The 19211-nt window shown below is 42.0% G+C and overlaps 1 protein-coding gene across 2 annotated transcripts in view; it reads left to right on the top strand.

The window, feature by feature from the left end:
- Positions 1 to 10128: 10128 nt before the first annotated feature.
- KIT (KIT proto-oncogene, receptor tyrosine kinase) overlaps positions 10129 to 19211 on the top strand; it is a 97920-nt gene continuing 88837 nt past the window's right edge. For both annotated transcript variants that reach the window (XM_069105252.1, XM_069105253.1), the window contains exon 1: positions 10129 to 10301. In XM_069105252.1, coding sequence (XP_068961353.1) covers positions 10238 to 10301 — 64 coding nt within the window. In that variant the 5' untranslated portion in view covers positions 10129 to 10237. The remainder of the gene's footprint in view (positions 10302 to 19211) is intronic.

Genomic DNA, 19211 nt, shown 5'->3' on the forward strand with positions numbered 1-19211 from the left:
CTTCTTCTTCTTCTTCTTCTTCTTCTTCTTCTTCTTCTTCTTCTTCTCCTTCTCCTTCTCCTTCTCCTCCTCCTCCTCTTCCTCGTTCTCCTCCTCTTCTTCCTCCTCCTCCTCCTCTTCCTTCTCCTTTCTCTTCCTTATTATCATAATACTTTAAAACAGCTATAATTAATCAAATCTTAAAAATATTTTGCCAGCAAAGTAACAGAGAGAGGTGTATAGACTTGCAGAGAAAGGTAACACATTGGGCTTATAGCAGAGGTGAAATGACAGCCCCTAGTGTCCAAATTTCTAGTGTGACTTGGAAATTGTTCATTCTGGGGATTTTGACTGGATACAAGCTAATTATTTAATGGATCAAAAAGATGGCACTTAAGACAAAGATACTATGCAAAATTGAGCAAAACCCACAAATCATTTAAAATCTAATTTTAACTCTTCCTTTCAATGTCTAGCATCATTAAATTTTTTTTCATTAGTGTCTAACAGAAGAAACTTGATTAATTATTTTGGAGTATTTTCCCTTGACCTTTATGTCAATGTTGTAGTACAGTAGTCAGTGGTTCACTGGAGGAAGGAATGAAATTTGGATAACTGACAAGCAATATACTCTGCTGCTAAATATCTGAGTTGACTGAATTGCTAAATCTAGAGGTTTAAAAACATTGGAAAAAGGCTAACAAAATTTTTTGGTGCAACCTTATTGATTCCAACATTTTGACTCTGCTGAGCTAATAAATAAGCATTGAAAATGTACTGTATATTTTAAAGCCGTTTTCTAGAAGAAAAATGGTAGAATTTACAGTTCTATCATTTATGGGTTATTGAATGAGTTCCTAGAGTGTCATTCCTATGTATTTCCTCACTGGAACTTCCTCCCTTTCCCTAGTTTCTACTTTCATTAATTAACCCATGAAACCACCTTGAAACTTATGAACATCTTAAATATTTTGTAATGTTAGTTATTATTGAGCAGAACATGGAGAAGGCACAGCCTTTGGCTTTTAAATCTTTGCTCATGGAGTCTCTTTACATCTTTCTTTGACCATTTCTAGTACCTTGATTTAAAAAAGAGAAATGAACAATTTATGAAAGGCAAAGTTCTCCTCCCTTGCTCTCCAGTGGTAGAAACCTCAAAATTAAACATGTGATTTTCTTAAAATCAAGTATGATAGGCACCTATCTACAAAGTTCATAACATTTGTACCTGTGAGCTGGTTCCAAAAGCATTTGAGGATGAAAAGAGCAATATTGTTTGGACTCCTGAGTTGGGTATATAATATCTGAAATATATTCTTACTGCAAAAAAAAAAACCTTAAAATTTAGATGCTAATGTTACAAAATTTAAGCAGAAAGAGATGCCATATTATCACTGTATTTATGCAACTCTTTAATGGTAATGTAAATGGGAAGATCTTTCCCATACATTAATAGGCCCATGTGACCTGCTTGAGTCACATGAGTCTGTTGTAGAAGGAGCTTGCAGTGGACACAGAGATAGTGACTATATTTTATATGCAAGGATTTCCCTTATATAACCAAAGGGTGGACAAGAGCTGAGAGGAAGTTGGTCAGAGCAGTTAGAGCTGAGGGAGAAAGGGGAAGCAGGCAGTGATCTGTGAGTGTTCATTTGTGGGAAGGCCCTAGCAGGGGAAAGGCTTGGGGATGGTGGTGCCTCCTGCATTGTTATTGTGTGTAGATTTCTTTGTTGATATGATGGATTTGGTTTTCTGGTGTTGGGAATCAGGTTTCTGGTATTTGAATAAATGTTTTGGTTCTGTCTTCCATGTGGACAGTTTGTTATATTTTGTGATTGGGAATTACACTGGCATATTCATAGCCGCCATAGGCACTGTGAATATTGAGTTGGTGTTACAGGCTTTCTCCCTTCCCCCTTCTAAATTATAGATTTCTTGTGTGTTTTTAAAAATTTTTGTATTTTTTATATGTGTATGACAAGTCAATAATCAATATTTATTAAGCACTTACTATGTGCCAAGCACTTTGCTAAGTGCTGGGGATGCAAAAAGAGGTAAAGGACAGTCTCTGCCCTCAAGGAGCTCACAATCCAATGATAAGTGTCATGGAGTAATGAATACTTGGCTAATCTCAAAGTCTAGGAATGTCTATGTGACTCTGGACAAGTCATTTGCTCTAGGCAGCTCTCTAAGATAACAGATTGCAGAAAAGTTGCCAGACTACACAGGAAAACACCAATCCATTCTTTCCCCTTCCGCAAAGCCTTTTGTACTGTATGCCTGAGGTCTAGCATAGTATATGCCTTAAGGGTCTGTCATTTGGTCTATATGGGAGGTACCTTCTCTGATGGAGATCTAGGCTTCTCACTCTCCAATTTAGAAGATGATCTTCCAGAATTACTATGACAAAAAAAAAAAAAAAAATCCACCACCCTGAAGCCAAGCTGGTATTGGGCCACTCTAAACTTAGCGCTGCTGGTCCTCAGAGGATCACCAGGCCCACACTGAAACCTTTCCAGCTTGGCAAATGGATGCCTCAGGAGCCTGTAGCTCCCCTGACAGAACATTCAAGAAGCCAGGCTCACCTCCACAGTGCAGCTCTAGAAGGATCTCAGGGGAGGGTAGGCCCTTAATTCATGTTTCCTGAATTGAATTGAATTTCTGAAAATTGCAGGGCACTGGAGACAATAACCATCTTGTAAAAAGTGTTTCTGTTCACTTGAGGTCAGTCTATCTGGGGACAAAATAGTTCTGCTTTGGAGGGCCACAGTCAAACAGAAGGAACAAAACTTTCCAGATCTTACACCGCCCCTTCCTCCCCCTACTCCCCTTCACCACTTAAACTGTGTTTTGAATACTGAATTGAGTAATTTACCTTTGGGCTGCCCTCTCCTGGCTCCGGTCTGTCTGGAGAAGAGAGGCCTGTTGGCTCCTGGACTGTGAGGATGAGGCTTGAGAATCAGTCTTGGTTTTTGTGTTAACAAATGTTATCTTAATCTTAGGACAAAAGCCTGAATCTTCCTTGTCCACTGTCCTGTATTATTCTGGTACAAATGAGAATGGCTGGCATTTATGTAGTGCTTTAAGATTTGTATGACATCTATTATCTCATTTGATGTTATTCCCATTTTACAGATGAGGAAATTGAGAACCAGAGATATAAAGTGACTTGCCCAGGGTCACACAGCCAGTAAATATCTGAGTCTGGATTTGAACGCAGGTCTTCCCAGACAGAAGTCTAAGGCTCTCTCTCCTACACTAAATTGGCAGTCACCTTGCTTCAGAATGTTGACTTGTTAGTAGCTGTGGTCAGAGGGTAGCTCTCCAGGCAGTGTTTGGGAATCTCAGGAAACAGAAGAAGTGCTCTGGGAGTCTTACACATGTTGGAGGGAATTTGGGTCATGGATCAGAGAGGGGAGGCAGTTTCCTCTATCTCTCTGAATCCTGTAAACAGGAGACGCTTATAGAAATGGCAAAATGACAAGTGTAAGTTAAGCAATTCCTATATCTTCACCTTGAACTCACCTCCCCACCCCACTCCCCTTTCCTTCTCTCCTTTATGTTTTATCTCCCCCCCCCCCCATTAAAAGCTCCTTGAGAGCAGGGAATGTCTGCCTTTCTTAGTTTATATCACCTGCTCTTAGCACATAGTAAGCACTTAATAAATCCTCTCATTGTCTATCTGAAGGCATGGTTTTAGGCCATGCATTCCTTGGTCACCAGTGAGGAGTGCTGATGACTTTTTATCCACCTCTTTTGCTAAACCATCAGCTCTGGGTCACTACTGCTGGGAATAAGCATTTATTAAGTTCCTACTATATGCCAGGTACCATGCTAAAATATTATCCTATTAGATCCTCACAACAATCCTGGGGGGGGTGGTAAGTACTATTATTATCCCCATTATACAGTTGAGGAAACTGAGACAGAGGTTAATTGACTTACCCAGGGTTACATAGCTAGTAAATATCCAAGGCAGAATTTGAACTAAGGTCATCCTGATTTCAGGTCCAAGCTCTAACCACTGTACCACCTAGCTGTCCTCATCCTTATTATGTGTGGTGGGAAGCCATCCAACCTTGTCCCTTTCTTTTCCAAGTGCTAATATTCAACATTTATACAACAAAGCTTTATATATATTTAAGGAACCATCTAACAATGAACAAATTTAATGTTATTTAGCATTATATGTTATGTTATGCTATGCTATACCATATCATATTATATTATGTTATGTTATATTATACATTACATTACCTTACCTTACACTACATTACATTATATTATATTACATTAACATAAAATTAATGAATTTAACAATTAAATTCTATACCATAATATATGCATTATTTCATTTGGTCCTCCATGTAACCTTGTGAAGTGGATTCTGTGGGTATGGTCTATCCTCTTTTATATAAATAAGGAAGATGAGATTCAGAGAGAGTAAGTCAATTGTTCATGGTGACATGAATAATTCAGTGTTAGAGGTTAGCTGTGAACTCTGATCTCTCCCATTCTAAGTACAGTGACTCTCTCCACTACTCCCCACTACCTCTAGGCTGAGGGCATTCCTGAGCTCTGAGTTCACATTTACAGTCACTACAGCCACATCCCTATGTCTTTCTTAGCCCAGTGAGGATCACCCAGTATTCTGAAAGCATGCAACTGAAAAACCATCATTGGACAGTAAACTCCTTGAGGGCAGGTACTGACTGTCTTTTGCCTCTTCCTGTATCCCCAGCACTTAGCACAGTGCCTCATACACAGTAGGGCTGCATAAATATTTTTGATCCATTGATTGAGCTCCTTGGGAGTATAGTCTGTTTTCCTCGTCAGTGCCTAGCACAGTGCCTCCTCCCTAGTAGCCATTTGAATAAATGCTTGTTGATGGATAGATATGGGGAAAATTGAAGAAGGGCCTCTCCTACTCATTTGCTGGAGAAGTCCTGTAATGGACTACGCATCATCAACTCCCATTACTACTTCTGTAGACTCAAGCTATGTGAGTGATTCTGAGATTTTATTTCTGTGCTAGGCTGTTCCGATGTTTTTACTTTCCTTTTTTCAAAGCACAGGCATTTGTTGAGATGGTATTGGAAGAACAATAGCCATGAAACATTCTCTCATATGCCAGGAATGCCCTCTCCCCCAAATACACATCATGTCTGTGAAAAGAGTCAACACACACACAAATTATAGTAATAGAGAAGCTCACTAGTAGGCAGTCATTCGTAGAGAGTAATGCACAGTGTCATAGTAGACAGAGGGCTGGACCCTGTGTAATAGGCAACTCAACCCCCTCAGTTTGGATTTCCTCATCTGTACAATGGGAACACAGAGAATTTTACCACCTCCCTCACAGAGTTGTTGTAGGGCCCAGAAGAGGTAATAGACCCAGAGAGCTCTCCAAACATGAAAGCACTTTATACATTATGGTTATTATTGCTTCCCTCCTTGCTCCCCACAAATACTTTTGCCCAGCACCTCACTCCCCTCCCTCTACTCACAAAGAGTGCTCACCCCTTGCTTTTGCTAACATTTTCGTCCTTCCCTAAGGACAGCTAGGTGGTGCAGTGGATAGAACACTGGGTCTGGAGTTGGGGGGATCTAAATTCAAATATTGCCTCAAACACTTACTAGCTGTGGGACCCTGAGCAAGTCACTTAACTCCTATTTGCCTCAGTTCCTCATCTATAAAATGGGAACATGCTAGAGAAGGAAGTGGCAAATCACTCCAGTATCTTTGCCAAGAAAACCCCATGGACAATGTCCAGAAGGTCACTTAAAGTCAGGCACAATTGAACAACAACTTCCTTCCCTGCTCAATTGGCATAACCTTCAAGAACCCAGGTCAGCCCTGAACCCCAAGCAAGGTATTTGAATAGGATTGTAATTGAGGTTTCAAATAATTACTAGACTTTTAACAAGAAGCAATGCTTTAAGTTAGGGGAGCTTAAATGTCTGAGATTCAAAGATTAGGGCATCTGAGGATAGATTTCAGGGGGTCTATAAGCTAGGATAGGGAAAAAAATCATCTTTATTTTTACTAACCTCTAACTGAAATTTATTATTTCTTTCAGTTATTTAAAAACATTATTCCAAGAAGTCTATAGGTGTCAGTAGACTGCAGGCGACTTTATGATACACACACACACACATACACACACACACACACACACACACACAACCTTTGACTAAAGTCTTATTCTGAAGTCTCATTGTGGTTCAGAGGTTACCCTGGATCCTTGAAGGCTACTCCAATGGACCACAAGCTCAGGCAGGTCTGGCAGGTTGGACTGGCTTCAGGTCTGGGCCTAGTAATGGCCTGTCCTCAAAGACCTATCCTAGAAGCCTAGAACATCACCAGGAGTTTGGCCACAAGGGATGGATTTTCTTTGGCCACAGAAATCCATGAAGATAACTCACTATGGGGCACTGGAGGGATTGTAGTCTATGTCAATGGAAGGTAAGAATGTTGTATCTGGAGTCAAACAACCAGGATTGTGATCATTGTTTGCCATTTGGTACTTGTGTGACTGGGCAAAACCTCTCTGTGCCTTGTGTTCCTTATCTCTTAAATGATGGGGTTGGATTAGGGAAGCATTAAGGTTCCTTTCCACTCTGTATCTATATGATCATGGTTCCTTGAAATTATCCTTTATTATAAATTATTTTTTATATTGGGCAAGTAGTACCTAATATAATAATTTGCCCATAGTAGGTAAAAGCCATTTACCCCTCCCCCACCCCCAGTAAATTGAGGGGGTTGTACTTGATGGCTCTGAGGTCCCTTTTAGCTTTCTATGATCTTATAATTAATGAATCTATATTTGGTGCTGGCTCTGGAGTCAGGAGAACCTGAGTTCAAAGTTGGATTCATATATTTACTAGCTGTGTGACCCTGGGCAAGTCACTTAATCCTGTTTGCCTCAGTTTCCTCATCTGTACAATGAGCTGGAGAAGGAAATGGCAAACCACTCTGGTATCTTTGCTGGGCAAACCTCAAATGGGGTCAAGAAGAATCAGATACAATCAACTGACCAAAAAAAAAGCCAAGCCCCCCAAAACCTAACCAAGTTGACTTCATCGGATATGTTATATAATTCAAAGAACATCTCCATTCATTTTAGCTTTGTGATGTAAATATACTGAAATCTGATTTATAAAAGTGACCTGATCTACACTAAGTAAAGTACAGGATTTACTAGTTACCTAAAGTTTCTTCCAGATGTAAATCTATGACCCTGTGATCTGTGACAGGAATGACTTAGGTTGGGGTCCAGGGGAGGGAAAAGGAAAAATATAAGTATGTCTGTATAATAGTGAGATGGGTGACAGATCACTGTAGTTTCACTACTTAATAATCTGTATATACCTTTCACCTTGCATTAACCAGATTATATATTTTGGCTTATCCTGTCTCATATTTAATCTGAATTCATTTGTAATAGATTAATTTTCTGTAATACCTCAGGTGATCATGGGAAAGTAATTTCTCTGACCCTCAGTTTCCTCCTTCCCAATAATAGTAAAACCTGTACACCTTACCTCACAGGGTTGTTGTAAGGCTCAAATAAAATAATGGACTGTTTTGTTGTTGTTGTTTTTTGTAAATTTTCAGATGCCATATAAATATCAGTTTAATTATTATATTACTTCTGAGGCTCCAGGAATAGTCGGATATAAAAGTTTGGATTATAAAATTATGCAAATCATTCTTAAGATCATCCTATACACGAATACCTCCATGTTTCTCACTTTTCTGTAGTTTGCTCAGAATTTCCTATTTTATGAATTTTATGTGTATGTGTTCTTCAAGGCATTTGCATATTCTAGCAGATTTCTTGGTGCAGGTGTACAGAAGTGACTATAATCTGTTGTGATCATGCCTCAGAAATCCTCACCCGGCTAAGCAGATAAAAAGGACAAATTAAAAGTGAGTCAGATAGGCAGCAGTTCAGCCTTGCATAATGCCCACATTGAGGATTTTTCTGCTAGAAGGGTCCTGCCAGGAACTTGATTGCAATGTCTCGCCTACTTACTCACTCTCCCTCCAGCATCAGCTGATGGAGAAAGAAAATTGCAACTTCTTTCTTCTATCTCAGGCATAATATTGATATTTTAACTTGTATCCATCTCTCCTCTCCCACTCTACCCCATATCTAAAGTGGAAGGATTTAAAAAAATAAATCAAGGTCCCAGAAAACTCATGATTGATTTGAGCCTTTCTGTCATTTTGAGGGGAAAAAAATGCACAAAACAGAAAACCTTATACTTCTTTTTCTTTCTTTCTTTCTTTCTTTCTTTCTTTCTTTCTTTCTTTCTTTCTTTCTTTCTTTCTTTCTTTCTTTCTTTCTTTCTTTCTTTCTTTCTTTCTTTCTTTTTTCCTTTCTTCCTTTCTTTCTTTCTTCACTCATTTTATAGGAAGAGATCCTAGGACCTGGGTTATAATCCTAGCTCTTCTACTTTACTGCCTGCTACATGGTAAGATCTTAATTAATGCTACTGACATGACTGCTTTTGCAATCCTAACCTCTATGGGCAGCAATTTCTTCAACTAAAGGGGAGGGTGGACTAGATCTTTGAGGTCTTTTCCTCTAGGAGAAAGAAGTTTGGGTTGGTTGTTTTTTTTTAATTTATTGATCATCAATTAAAGCATTCTAGGTTCAAAAATGCATTATTTTGGAATCTGGGTAATTAAAGTAAGGGCACTTCTTAGGTAGTCAAATTTTATACACATAGGCTTTCTTTTCTTTCTGTTCTTGCAAAACTACCAAACATATGCATATGTTATAATACTAATCCTAACCCTTAACCTAACCTTAATCCTAACCCTTAACCTAACCTTAACGCTAACCCTCAGCATGCTGGCTGGATCTTTGTAGCAAATTTATGGGAAGACAAGAGTTGAGCAGGGTGGGAAGGCATGCTTGAGTTGAGATTTGCACCTCACTAGACAGAGATCACCAGCTGATTTGAGTATTTGGGCATTATAACACCTTTCTTTGAAGGCCAATAACACTTATTTGCTGTCCCCCGAGATTATGGAAGTTGGACATGGGTAATTTTTGCCTGAACTGCTAGGTCCATAGATAGGAAGGTGCTGGAAGCCCTTCAGGCCCTGTGGGGGTCATTGGCCCCCTCTGCATTATTACTGTACCTACTGTTCTATTCTTTCAAGCCTGAAAGGTGGGAGAAAATGCTGAAAAGACGGCTGAAGTGGGCAGGGTTCTCCTTGTCAATTAGTATGGTACAGTGATCATGGTTAATAAACAAGAGAACAGAGAAAAAAGGGGGTTCTACGTAGCTTGGAGCAGTCATTTAAATCGTCTCTTCAAGCCACACTTTGCAAAAATCTCTTCTCCCACTCTAGTCTCGGGAAACGCCGCCCTCTGTGTAGTGCAAGGGCTTCCTAGGGTAGAGAGTTAAGCCCACGAGTTTAAAAGCAAACATTTTCCCTCCAACAATAGTTGGAGAAAATTAATATCAGTTTTATTTTTTAAATTTTAAATCGAGCGTCTTGGACTTTAAACCATTGTGTTTGGCACTGGAAGTGTAGATAAGGCTCGACTCCTAGACTCATTTTTGTCCTCGTCCTCCTCCTCAGATGACTGAACTGCAGTGGTCAGTTTCGGATTCCGGTTAGGGGCTGATCCCAGAACAGGTCCCTATGCACATCCTCCCGGACAGCTTGCCCTAGCAGGGGAAGCTAGCAGCCTTTATTGTCTGAGGGAGCACCTGTCAGGTGGAGACACCCGCCCCACAAAAGCGGCCGCACCGATTGCTAATTGGCAGGTGGTGCTGGGCAGGGCAAATGGCTTCACAAAGCTCTCAGGCAACGCAGTACTAGTACAGTAAACACCTCGGGCGTCCAGACCATATCCCAGCCGAGGAAAGGTGAAGGCGGCCCAAGGGGCAGACTGGCAGGGGGGCGGGAAGAAGGTGTCTACTTGGTGGCTCCTCCGGGATGGGGAGTGGGTACGTCTAGGGAGACAGACCCGAGTCGGGGGCTTGCAGGGGTTAGAACTAGGTGGGAGCCTGAGGGAGAGAGAAAGACGAGAGGGAGAGGGAGGGGAGCCGAGGAGGGGCGTGGCCCGCGCGGCAGGGGGAGGGCGCTGGGAGGAGGGGCTGCTCTCCTCTGCTATCCTCTCCTCTCCCAGCTCCCAGCTCTGGGGGCTTCGGTTTATTTGCCGCGCTGGGTGCATTTCGACTAGAGGAGGAACGCGGAGCTGAGCTCCGACCCCGGAGCAGCTACAGGATGACCGGGGCTCGTGGTGCCTGGGATTTTCTGTGTCTTCTGGTCCTGCTAAGCTTCCAGACAGGTGGGTTAACTGTTTACCTACACACCTTCTTGCCCACTCTTATTTTTTCCTGGGAATGTTATCAACCCTGCAAAACCTTTGCTCCGGGGGGAGCGTCTGAAGGTCCTTCTTTCTAGTTTTCTTGCATCCCCAGTACGGAGGGCTTTGGAGGGGGTAGGCACCCACGAGGCGTCCCTTTGGGTTCCCTAGCCTTTTACTTGCGCTTAGGAGTGTGTACCTGCTCCCTTGTGCAGAAACAAAGCGTTTTGGCCGGGTGGAGCTGAGAGAGAGCAAGTGTGAGTGAGTCTGGAAAAGCGGGGGGCTTTGGGGATGGGCTGGGGGGGGTACGAATGCGGGTGTGCCTTTGGATTTCTTTTGTGTTGAGCTCGTGGGTACGGAGGGCCAGGGGATGGGTCGTGAAACTGGAGCTCTCCACGTTGGAAGGCGTTCGGCCGCAGCTTCCTTTTGTTGAAAGTTGTCTGCGGCTGGCGCGCCCGCGACTAGCAGGTTCTGGGCTCCACGGAAAGGGAAAGTTTGCCCTCCTGCCTCTCTCCTCGTCTGCAATCTCCTCTGGCTTCGGTGCAAAGCCTCGGGCACCCTTTGTGTTCGGGGGAACGCGGGTGTGGAAAGACAGGGGACAGAGCCAGACACCCTTTGGTTCCTGTAGTCAGACCCTCGGAGGTAGCCGGCGTACAGCCGGACTGTCCCCCTCTCCTGGCCTTTGGAAATGAACAGCACGTTCATTTTGTGTTTAACATTGGGAACCAGCAGGGTGCTGGTCTGGGGCTAAACATCCTGCGGCCAGAGGTGTCCATACTCACAGCCCTGGTGCTGCTGCTTTCTTCCAAAGGTTGCAGACTTAAAAAAAAAAAAAAAATAATCCCCACTGACCTCTTAGCCCTTGCTGGAGTGGCTGTGAGGCTCATTCATCCCTCCCGCCTTTCCTAGCTTTCAGGCGCGGTGGGAGGGGGCGACTGGGTCTTGCTCTTTGCCTCCCGCTCGGGAGGAGGAAGGGGCTGCGCGATTTAACCGGTGCGCTCCCTAACTTAAAGCGGCGCGCGCTCCCAGTGGAAGGATGAGGGACCGGCGCGGGGTTTTGATAGGGACCTGCAGCTTTTGCCTCCTCGGCCCCCTTAATACTTAGGGAATTTAGGGATTCCCCAAAAGCTCGCTTTAGGGAAACCGGCCGGCAGCTGCAGGAGCAAGTGAGATTAGTATGAGGGGATGCAAAAAGCACATTTTCATTTAGTACTAAAGCGGATTCTGGGAAAGTTGAATTTTAAGCCTCCCCATGCACGGACGGGAAGCTATTTGGAACTTGGAGAGATTGCTCCACTGATGCTGCAAATATTTATGGAGCGCCTGCTAACCTTAACTATCCCCTCCCAGCTCCCGCCTCATCGCTAGTTCTTAAGAATGTCTTTTTAATGTTTTTTTTTTAAACTTCGTTGTGACTTTTCCTCTCCTAACAAAGAAGGTAACAGTTAAGTAATATATGTTGACCATTCCTGACCACGATAAATAAGACATTCCTCACCCATATTCCACCACCTCTATGGAGAGTCGGGAGTTTTGCTTCCTTTCCCTTTCTGCAAACCTGAAAAATGGGGGGGGGGGGAAGAGCTAAGCGTGTGCTTTAGCGTGTGAGGGTGAATGGAATGCTTTGCTGCCCTCTCAGATCTGACTGAGGTCAGGAGAGGGAATTTATCAATTCACTCACTATTGTGGGAATGAATGAAAACACTGGAGGCACTGGGTCGGAGTTTCCCCGTAGCAGTGTAAAAGCTTAGCTTGCCTGCTCAGATGTTTGTTTTTCGGCATTGTAAAGCTTTTCCTGTGGGGGAGGAGAGGCCTTGCTCTGGACTCTTGTCCTCATCTGGACTCAGGGTTTCGGTTCTCTGACAGCGTTCAGAGCATCAAACAGTACGAGTTCAGCCCTTCGAGAGGATAGCTAGATCTCTGCAGAGCTTTACTGACAACCAGCCAAGCCAGAACAGTGTCTATTTTGGGTCCTCTGTGAAGTCAATTTCCCTTCCTGCTTAATAAATACTCTACCTCCTCCAATATAATTTTGTGCACAGCGGATTTTTTTTTTCCTAGTCTCTCATCATCACCTGGGCTCAATAGTACTGAATGTCCTCTGATAACACCTGATGTATACACTGGCCCCCAATTTTTCACCTGGTGTCTCAAACTCGCATCTTATCTACTCCAGCCCCTCTTCCTTAAGGGGCGGGTCTACATCTGCTCACTGCCGGCATTCTTTCCTTTATGTTTTCTTGCCTCTCCCCAAGGCTCTATCAGTTTGCCAGAATTGGGATAGGGGGTGTGCGTGTGTGTGTGTGTGTGTGTGTGTGTGTGTGTGTATGTGTATGGAGCTTTCTACCCGAATTAATGTCAGAAGCAGGATGAAACTGCCAGGATCGGTGAATCATAGGTCCCTCTTCCTGCCACTGCTTTGGTGTTGGGCAAGAACCATACAGAGCCAGAGGACAGAAGATATTCTGGGATTGCTGAAAACCTAAAAAAGGAAGACCGTTTACCTAACCCCATTCTAGAGCTCTCTCTCTCTCTCTCTCTCTCTCCCCATTATTTTCCTTACATTCTCTTGCATTTGGATTGGGGTGTAAGCTTCTTGAGGTCCGGGGCTTTTTGTCGTTTCAGCCTACCTTTGTTTCTTTTATATCCTAGGCCTTCAAATACTTGTTGGATTAGATTTGGATATAATGTTCATTATATTTAAACGAAAGTCTACCAGTCTACCTTTGACCTAAAATCTCATTTTGCCCAATTTTATATATCTGCCTAAAATAATTCCCAAAACAAAAAATGGGAGGGTACATTTCTTAAAAGGTTTCTTGGACATTTAAAGCAAAACAAACTAGTTCTTTTACTAACTGTTGGGGTGTACCCACTTTTAAGACAAAACAGATAATTTACATTCCCAAAAGAGCCTCTGTTTCTGAAAAGGATCCCCTGAAGGGAGTCTTTTAAATAGCATTTTCCCTAGTGCATTTAAGTGATTTATAAAAGGTGGGTGGGGGCAAAGGCTTTGGGTTCAATTGTTGCCTAAATTCATAGACGGTATTGGAAGTCTCCAATAGAATGATTCCTATTTTTTTGCTAGTATTATTTGAAAATTTAGTGTAGAGGAGCAAGCAGGAAGTCTGGGTTCAAGTTCTATCTCTGACACTGAGGCTGTATCTCTATCCCCCAGTTCATTCTATAGCTCTCAAAGGGTATTTCAGAGAACTTAGTTTACCTGCAATGGTAAAAATTCTCAGCCAGAAACTCCCTTTACCTCTGAGAAACTTCAAGTGGTCAGAGGCAGCAACATTGAAAAGTGCCTAGAATATTGAACTTGGAGTTGGGAAAACCTGAGTTCAAACCCTTCCTTTACTAGCTGTTCGATTTCTTTCAGCCTCAGTTTCCCCATCTCTAAAGTGGATATTGTTAAGATCAAATGAAATAACTTGTAAAGTGCTTTAAATGTGAATGCTCACTTCATATTAGCTTCCCCTTATTTAAAAAAAAAAAGTAAGGATTTGGGCTATTCTTTTTTTTTAGATTTTTTTTTTTTTTTGGAGGGGGGAAGGTAGGGCAATTTCTATTAAGGGACTTGCCCAAGGTCACAATCTAGTTTTTTGTGTTAAGTGTCTGAGTTCTATTCACTGTGCCACCTAGCCACCCGTATTTCTTTTCTTGTAATGCTTTTAAAGATATATTCTTAGAGCTTTTTAAAGAGAAAAAAAGTATTACTAATATCTGATGCCATATAACAAGGGACCTTTACTAGCTTGATGAAGTTTCTAAGATATGATGGATGGGAAAGGGTTAATGGGAAAGAGGGGGCAGGTTATCAGTTGTAACCTTCCTTCCCTGAAAGCTAATTCTCAGGAGAGCTGCTATCATGTATGTATTCTGTGCTTATGTGCTTCCCGTCTAAACACCCGTATACTTACAGATGTTGTTGTGAGGGATTTATTTTTTTGTTCATTACAGTTAGAAATTTCTTTCAGGATTTTGACTCATTTCCTCAAGTCTCTTCCAGCTGATTAAAGGACATAAGGAAATGAGTTCTGATATCCTGAAAAGAATTCTCACTGCAAGGATAGTGGACTAGACATTGGCTTCTTTGCTTTTCTTAATCCTTCTGAGAGGAGTTAGGAGTTCGTCAGCATTCTCCAAAATAATTTCAGTTTAATTTATAGGATTTGTTGATTGAAAATTGGTGAGTGACTTATTGTAGTCATTCGATAAGAGATTTATAGAGCTGGAAGGGGCCTCAAAGGCCATCCAGCTTAATATCCCCATTATGCAGATTGGGAAACAGACTGAGAAGTAGTAATACCTTGCCCAAGATCATATAGGCACTACATTGCAAAGCCTGGATTTTAATCTTGGTCCTTCTAATTCTAAATTTAGCACTCTTTCCAATGAGATTTAAAGGAAGATGAGCTATTTTATAATGCAGATCCATTTCAAATATGTTCTCAGATGGTTTAAAAATATAACTATGGTTTAAATGGTTTTAATGGCTAACACCAGAAATCTTGGCAGAGGAATGGGAGGGAAAGACTGGAAAGGAGTCTTGAAAGGTGAAACCATCTTGATAAGTAAGTGGAGCTGGCAAGTAGATGATTGTCTTCAGACTTTTTCATAAGCAATATGGCATATATTTAAAAAGTACTTAGATTTAGAGCTGGAACCAGATCTTAGAGGTAATTTAGTTCAGTCTTTTCATTTTGTAGGTAAGCTAATAACCCAAGGAAACTTGCCCAAGGATCTTGTAGGGAAGATGGCAGAACTTCTGACTCAGATACAATCAGTTTTGTTTCCACTGTAGGTCATTATTTCTCATTTGTGCAGAAAAAGGAGAGGATTTGGAGTCCACAGTTCTGGGTTCAAATCCAAACTCTGCCATGCTACACCTCTGTGATCTTGGGCAAGTCACTTAATCCTTTAGGGACTTAGTTTTCATATCTGTAAACTGAGGGAACTGGGCCAAATTGATTCAAGGTACCTTTTAGAAGACTCTAATTCTTTGATCCTAGCTAGGTGACCTTGGCCAAAGTCACTTAATCTTTATAGGATTCAGTTTCCTCCACTGTAAAAAGTTGAATTGAGCTAGATGGCCAGCTCTAAATCTACCATAATGATCACATTTCTTTTCCTTCACACTAGCAGACATTCAAAGGTAGTGCAGTGGATAGAGTACCAGGCCTGGGGTCAGGAAGATCTGAGTTCAAATCTGCCCTTATTAGCTATGTGACCCTGAGCAAGTGACTCAGAACCCTATTTGCTTCAGTTCCCCAGTTGTAAAATGTGGACATGCTGGAAAAGGAAATGACAAACAACTCCAGTATCTTTGCCAAAAAGACCTTAAAACTCCATGGACAAGCTGTGGGGCCTCGAAGACTCCACCAAACAACAACAAAGCCCTCAGATATTTGTAGATTTGATCACTTTCATTCTGTCCAGACTTTTTTTTGAGAGATCGGAGACTTGAAAATCCCTGGCTTAAGAATCAAGATATGGGCAACACATTTTTGCCATGACCAGATTTTGGTGGACAGAGTGAAGTTGTGTCTTCTGTTTCTTTCTAAGTGATCAGTTCTTGTTGATTAAGGGGAGCTTCAGTGGGGAGTTGAGAAGGATAGGGTGGGATCATTTATGCTGTAGATTGGTAGCATACCTGGCATGTTTCCAAACCTCGTCTCCTAATCATTCCAAGTTTCTCAGTAACTGCCAACTGTCAGTAAATGTCCTGCCAACCCTCAAGGGTGTTAAAAATTGAAGAATAAAATTAGAGAGTATTAGAATGGGAAAAGGACCCAGAGACCATCTAGTCTAATCCCTTGGTGAAGTGATTTGTCCAAACACAATTTGTTAGTGATGGAGCTGGGTGGAGAAGCCAGACCACTTGACTTCCAATCTAGAAAGGGATGGATGTGTGAGAGGATGAAGGTCAGGAGATGTAGTGACTGAGTCAGTCCTGGAACCAGAGAGAAAGGAAAAGTTAAAAATGCCTCTGCCTGGTTGGATGAGAGACACCAGTGGCACAGATTCATCAGGAGGGGAAGCCGTGTTGGTTTGGATGGCCGTCAAGGTCCCTTCCATTTCTGGGGTTGAATTGGAGCATCCAGATGACAGGCTGGGCTTAAGTCATATCCCTACCCTTCTTTTCAGTCCTACACAGCCACCAGTCTAGTGTTCTGGTTCACATCACCTCTTGCCTGGACTATTGTCATCATCTCCTAATTGGGCTTCTTTGACTCATCTCCTACTCCAATCCATCCTCTATATAGCCACCAAAATGATTCCTCAAGCACAGGTCTGCTTATGTTACTCCCCTACTAAACAAACTTCAATGGCTCACTATTGCCTCTAGGCTCAAATACTAACCCCCTTCTCTTTTGAATTTAAAGCCCATTACAACTTTGCCTCAACTTACCTGTCTCCAGCCTTTTATATTGCTCCCCTTCCCTCCCATACTGGGGTAAAACCACAGTGATTTTCCTGCTGCTCGTTAGGAAGCATGAATCCTTGGTTTTCTGAAAAGCTTAACTCAAGTACCCTCTCTTATTCTCGGGAGCTCTTTAACCCCCTAAGCTCCTAGTGCCTCCCTGACAAAATTACCTTGTACTTAATTTGTTTCCATTTTGTATATACAAGTACATGTCTCCCTTCAGAGGAATGTAAGGTTCTTGAGGGCAGGGAATCTTTTCATTTTGTCTTTGTTTCTCTAGGACCCAGCACAGTGCCAAGGAAGTAGAGGGATGCTTAATAAATAAATAAAGGCTTATTGATTATTGAAGAGAGTGAAGTTTTTTTTTGGGGGGGGCAAGTATACAATATAAATAATGTTAAATACATTTAACAGAATCTGTCTTTATAGGAGCACGTTAGTAAAAGATCTGGGGCATGTGATTGGTAGCCACAAGCCAATGAGAGATCAGTATGATAAAGACTAGAGAGTTGGAAGTCACCTTAGAAATGAAGTCCCCCGTTTTTTAAGATGACCAGATTTAGTCAATCATAAGGCACCTAATTTGGGCCAGGGAAATGCTAGGGATTGCAGATATTTCCAGCCGCTATTTCGGCTGGAAGTTTCAGAGAAGCAGACATGTTTACTCTTTACTGCATTTAGATTTTCCTGGCACAGGTGTGAAGAATGGGGCTGGAGGGCTAGGAGAGAGTAGGGTTAGAAAGACGCCTAGGGAGGACCTGATTACAGTGGTCTAAAAGGAAGAATGTTTCCTGGAATCCACAGGACTTGGTAATTTCAAGCATCAGCATCGTATTTTTAGTCTAGGAATATTGTTTATGGGGCTGGCACGGAGGGAAATGGGGGTGTCAGAAGGAGTTTTGGGGGAAAAAAGTCAAGAAGCCAATTTGGGATGTGTTAAGTTTATGGTGTGGTAGGAATATCCACAGGGAGACATTATAGCTTGGTCTGTATGACTTTCAGAAGAAAGAGGAAGTATCTGGGGATAAGAGATTCAGACTTGAGAATCATTTGCATAGATGCTTGAAGCTGTGGAAGAGATTGAAAAAATGACTGAGGGAGAAGAGTGGAGAGGGAGAGGGCAAAAGATAGCCTTAGAATACAGTTAGGGGTCCGGAAGAAGGTACAGAGACTTAAATACCATAAAAGAGCTTAAGAAATAATACCACAGGGGCGGCTAGGTGTCGAAGGGGCCCTGGAGTCAGAAGGACCCAAGTTCAAATCTGGTCTCAGACAATTAACCCTTACTAGTCTTGTGACCTTAGGCAAGTCAGTTAACCCCAATTGCCCTTCCTTTCCCCCTCCAAAAAAGCAAAAAAAAAAAAAATTGAAAAAAAAATAAACAAAAAAGCAAAGGAATGGAGTCCAAAAGAGTCCATTATTAAAAAAAAAAAAAGTTGAGATCCTGATACTAGATGATCTTTACGGTTCATTCTGGCCCTGAAGTCCTATGACCTGGGTTTCAAGGGCTTATAAAGGAAAAAGTAGGGATTGAGGTTATGGGAATGAGTTTCATGTTTCAGACATGTGAAGCCTATGAAACAGAAGAGCATTGAAAAAAGAAGAGAAAGATTTAATCACCTGAAGAAGTGAAGGTTAAGACAAGGAGAACTGTGCCATAAGGTTTGGAAAACAAGGTGCATTCTAGGGTCATCTCTTTAGGCCCTTATTGGCTCTGGAATCATTTGAATGAGGCCCCAGCCAAAGGCCCTGAGGAATGGATCTGATAACCCCTTCAAGTCATTCCCCAAAGAACTATTTGAAAGGGATAGTAAAAGTTTTTCTTTTTTCTTTTATCCTGAGGATCATAAATGGTTTTGTGGTGAAGCATTTCTCATAAATGCTAATGAGCTACTCTGACAATAGAGGCAAACAGTATAGAGGGTGGGGATCTTGGGGTCCTGTATTCACAAGTGAAATTAGTCCGTGGAAGTGCGCAGAAATTCACCTTCCCCTCCATTTGGGTGGAGATGGTATCTATTGTCCCTAGATGACAGACTGAAAGACTGCTAGCCCAGAGGTTAAGGGACCCAAGGTTATATAGCTGTACTAGGTGGTAGAAGGGAAAAAGAAACAGGCTAGAGGGATATATATTAATGCATTTTTAGTTGCTAGTATGTGGTTCTGATGCGTAGGAAAGGTTCTGATCTTGAATGTAAGAGGACCTGAGTTTGGGAGCTGTGAAATGATGGGCAAATCACATAGGCTCTCAGACTCAGTTTCCTTATATGTAAGATAGGGATGATTATTCTTGCACTGAATACTTTTCAGGGTTGTTGACAGGAAAATGTTTTAATCTTAAGGGACTATATAAATGTGAATTGATATTGTTCAGGAAAATAATGTGGACACATGTATGACAGCAGGACATGGTAATTCTCCCTCCTTTTCCTCTTCCACATGCCCGTTAGTGTCTTATAGTT

Source organism: Petaurus breviceps, unplaced genomic scaffold (assembly GCF_028583685.1).
Source record: "Petaurus breviceps papuanus isolate PSGF00001 unplaced genomic scaffold, PetGlider_PUasm1.0 76, whole genome shotgun sequence".
NCBI lineage: Eukaryota > Metazoa > Chordata > Mammalia > Diprotodontia > Petauridae > Petaurus > Petaurus breviceps.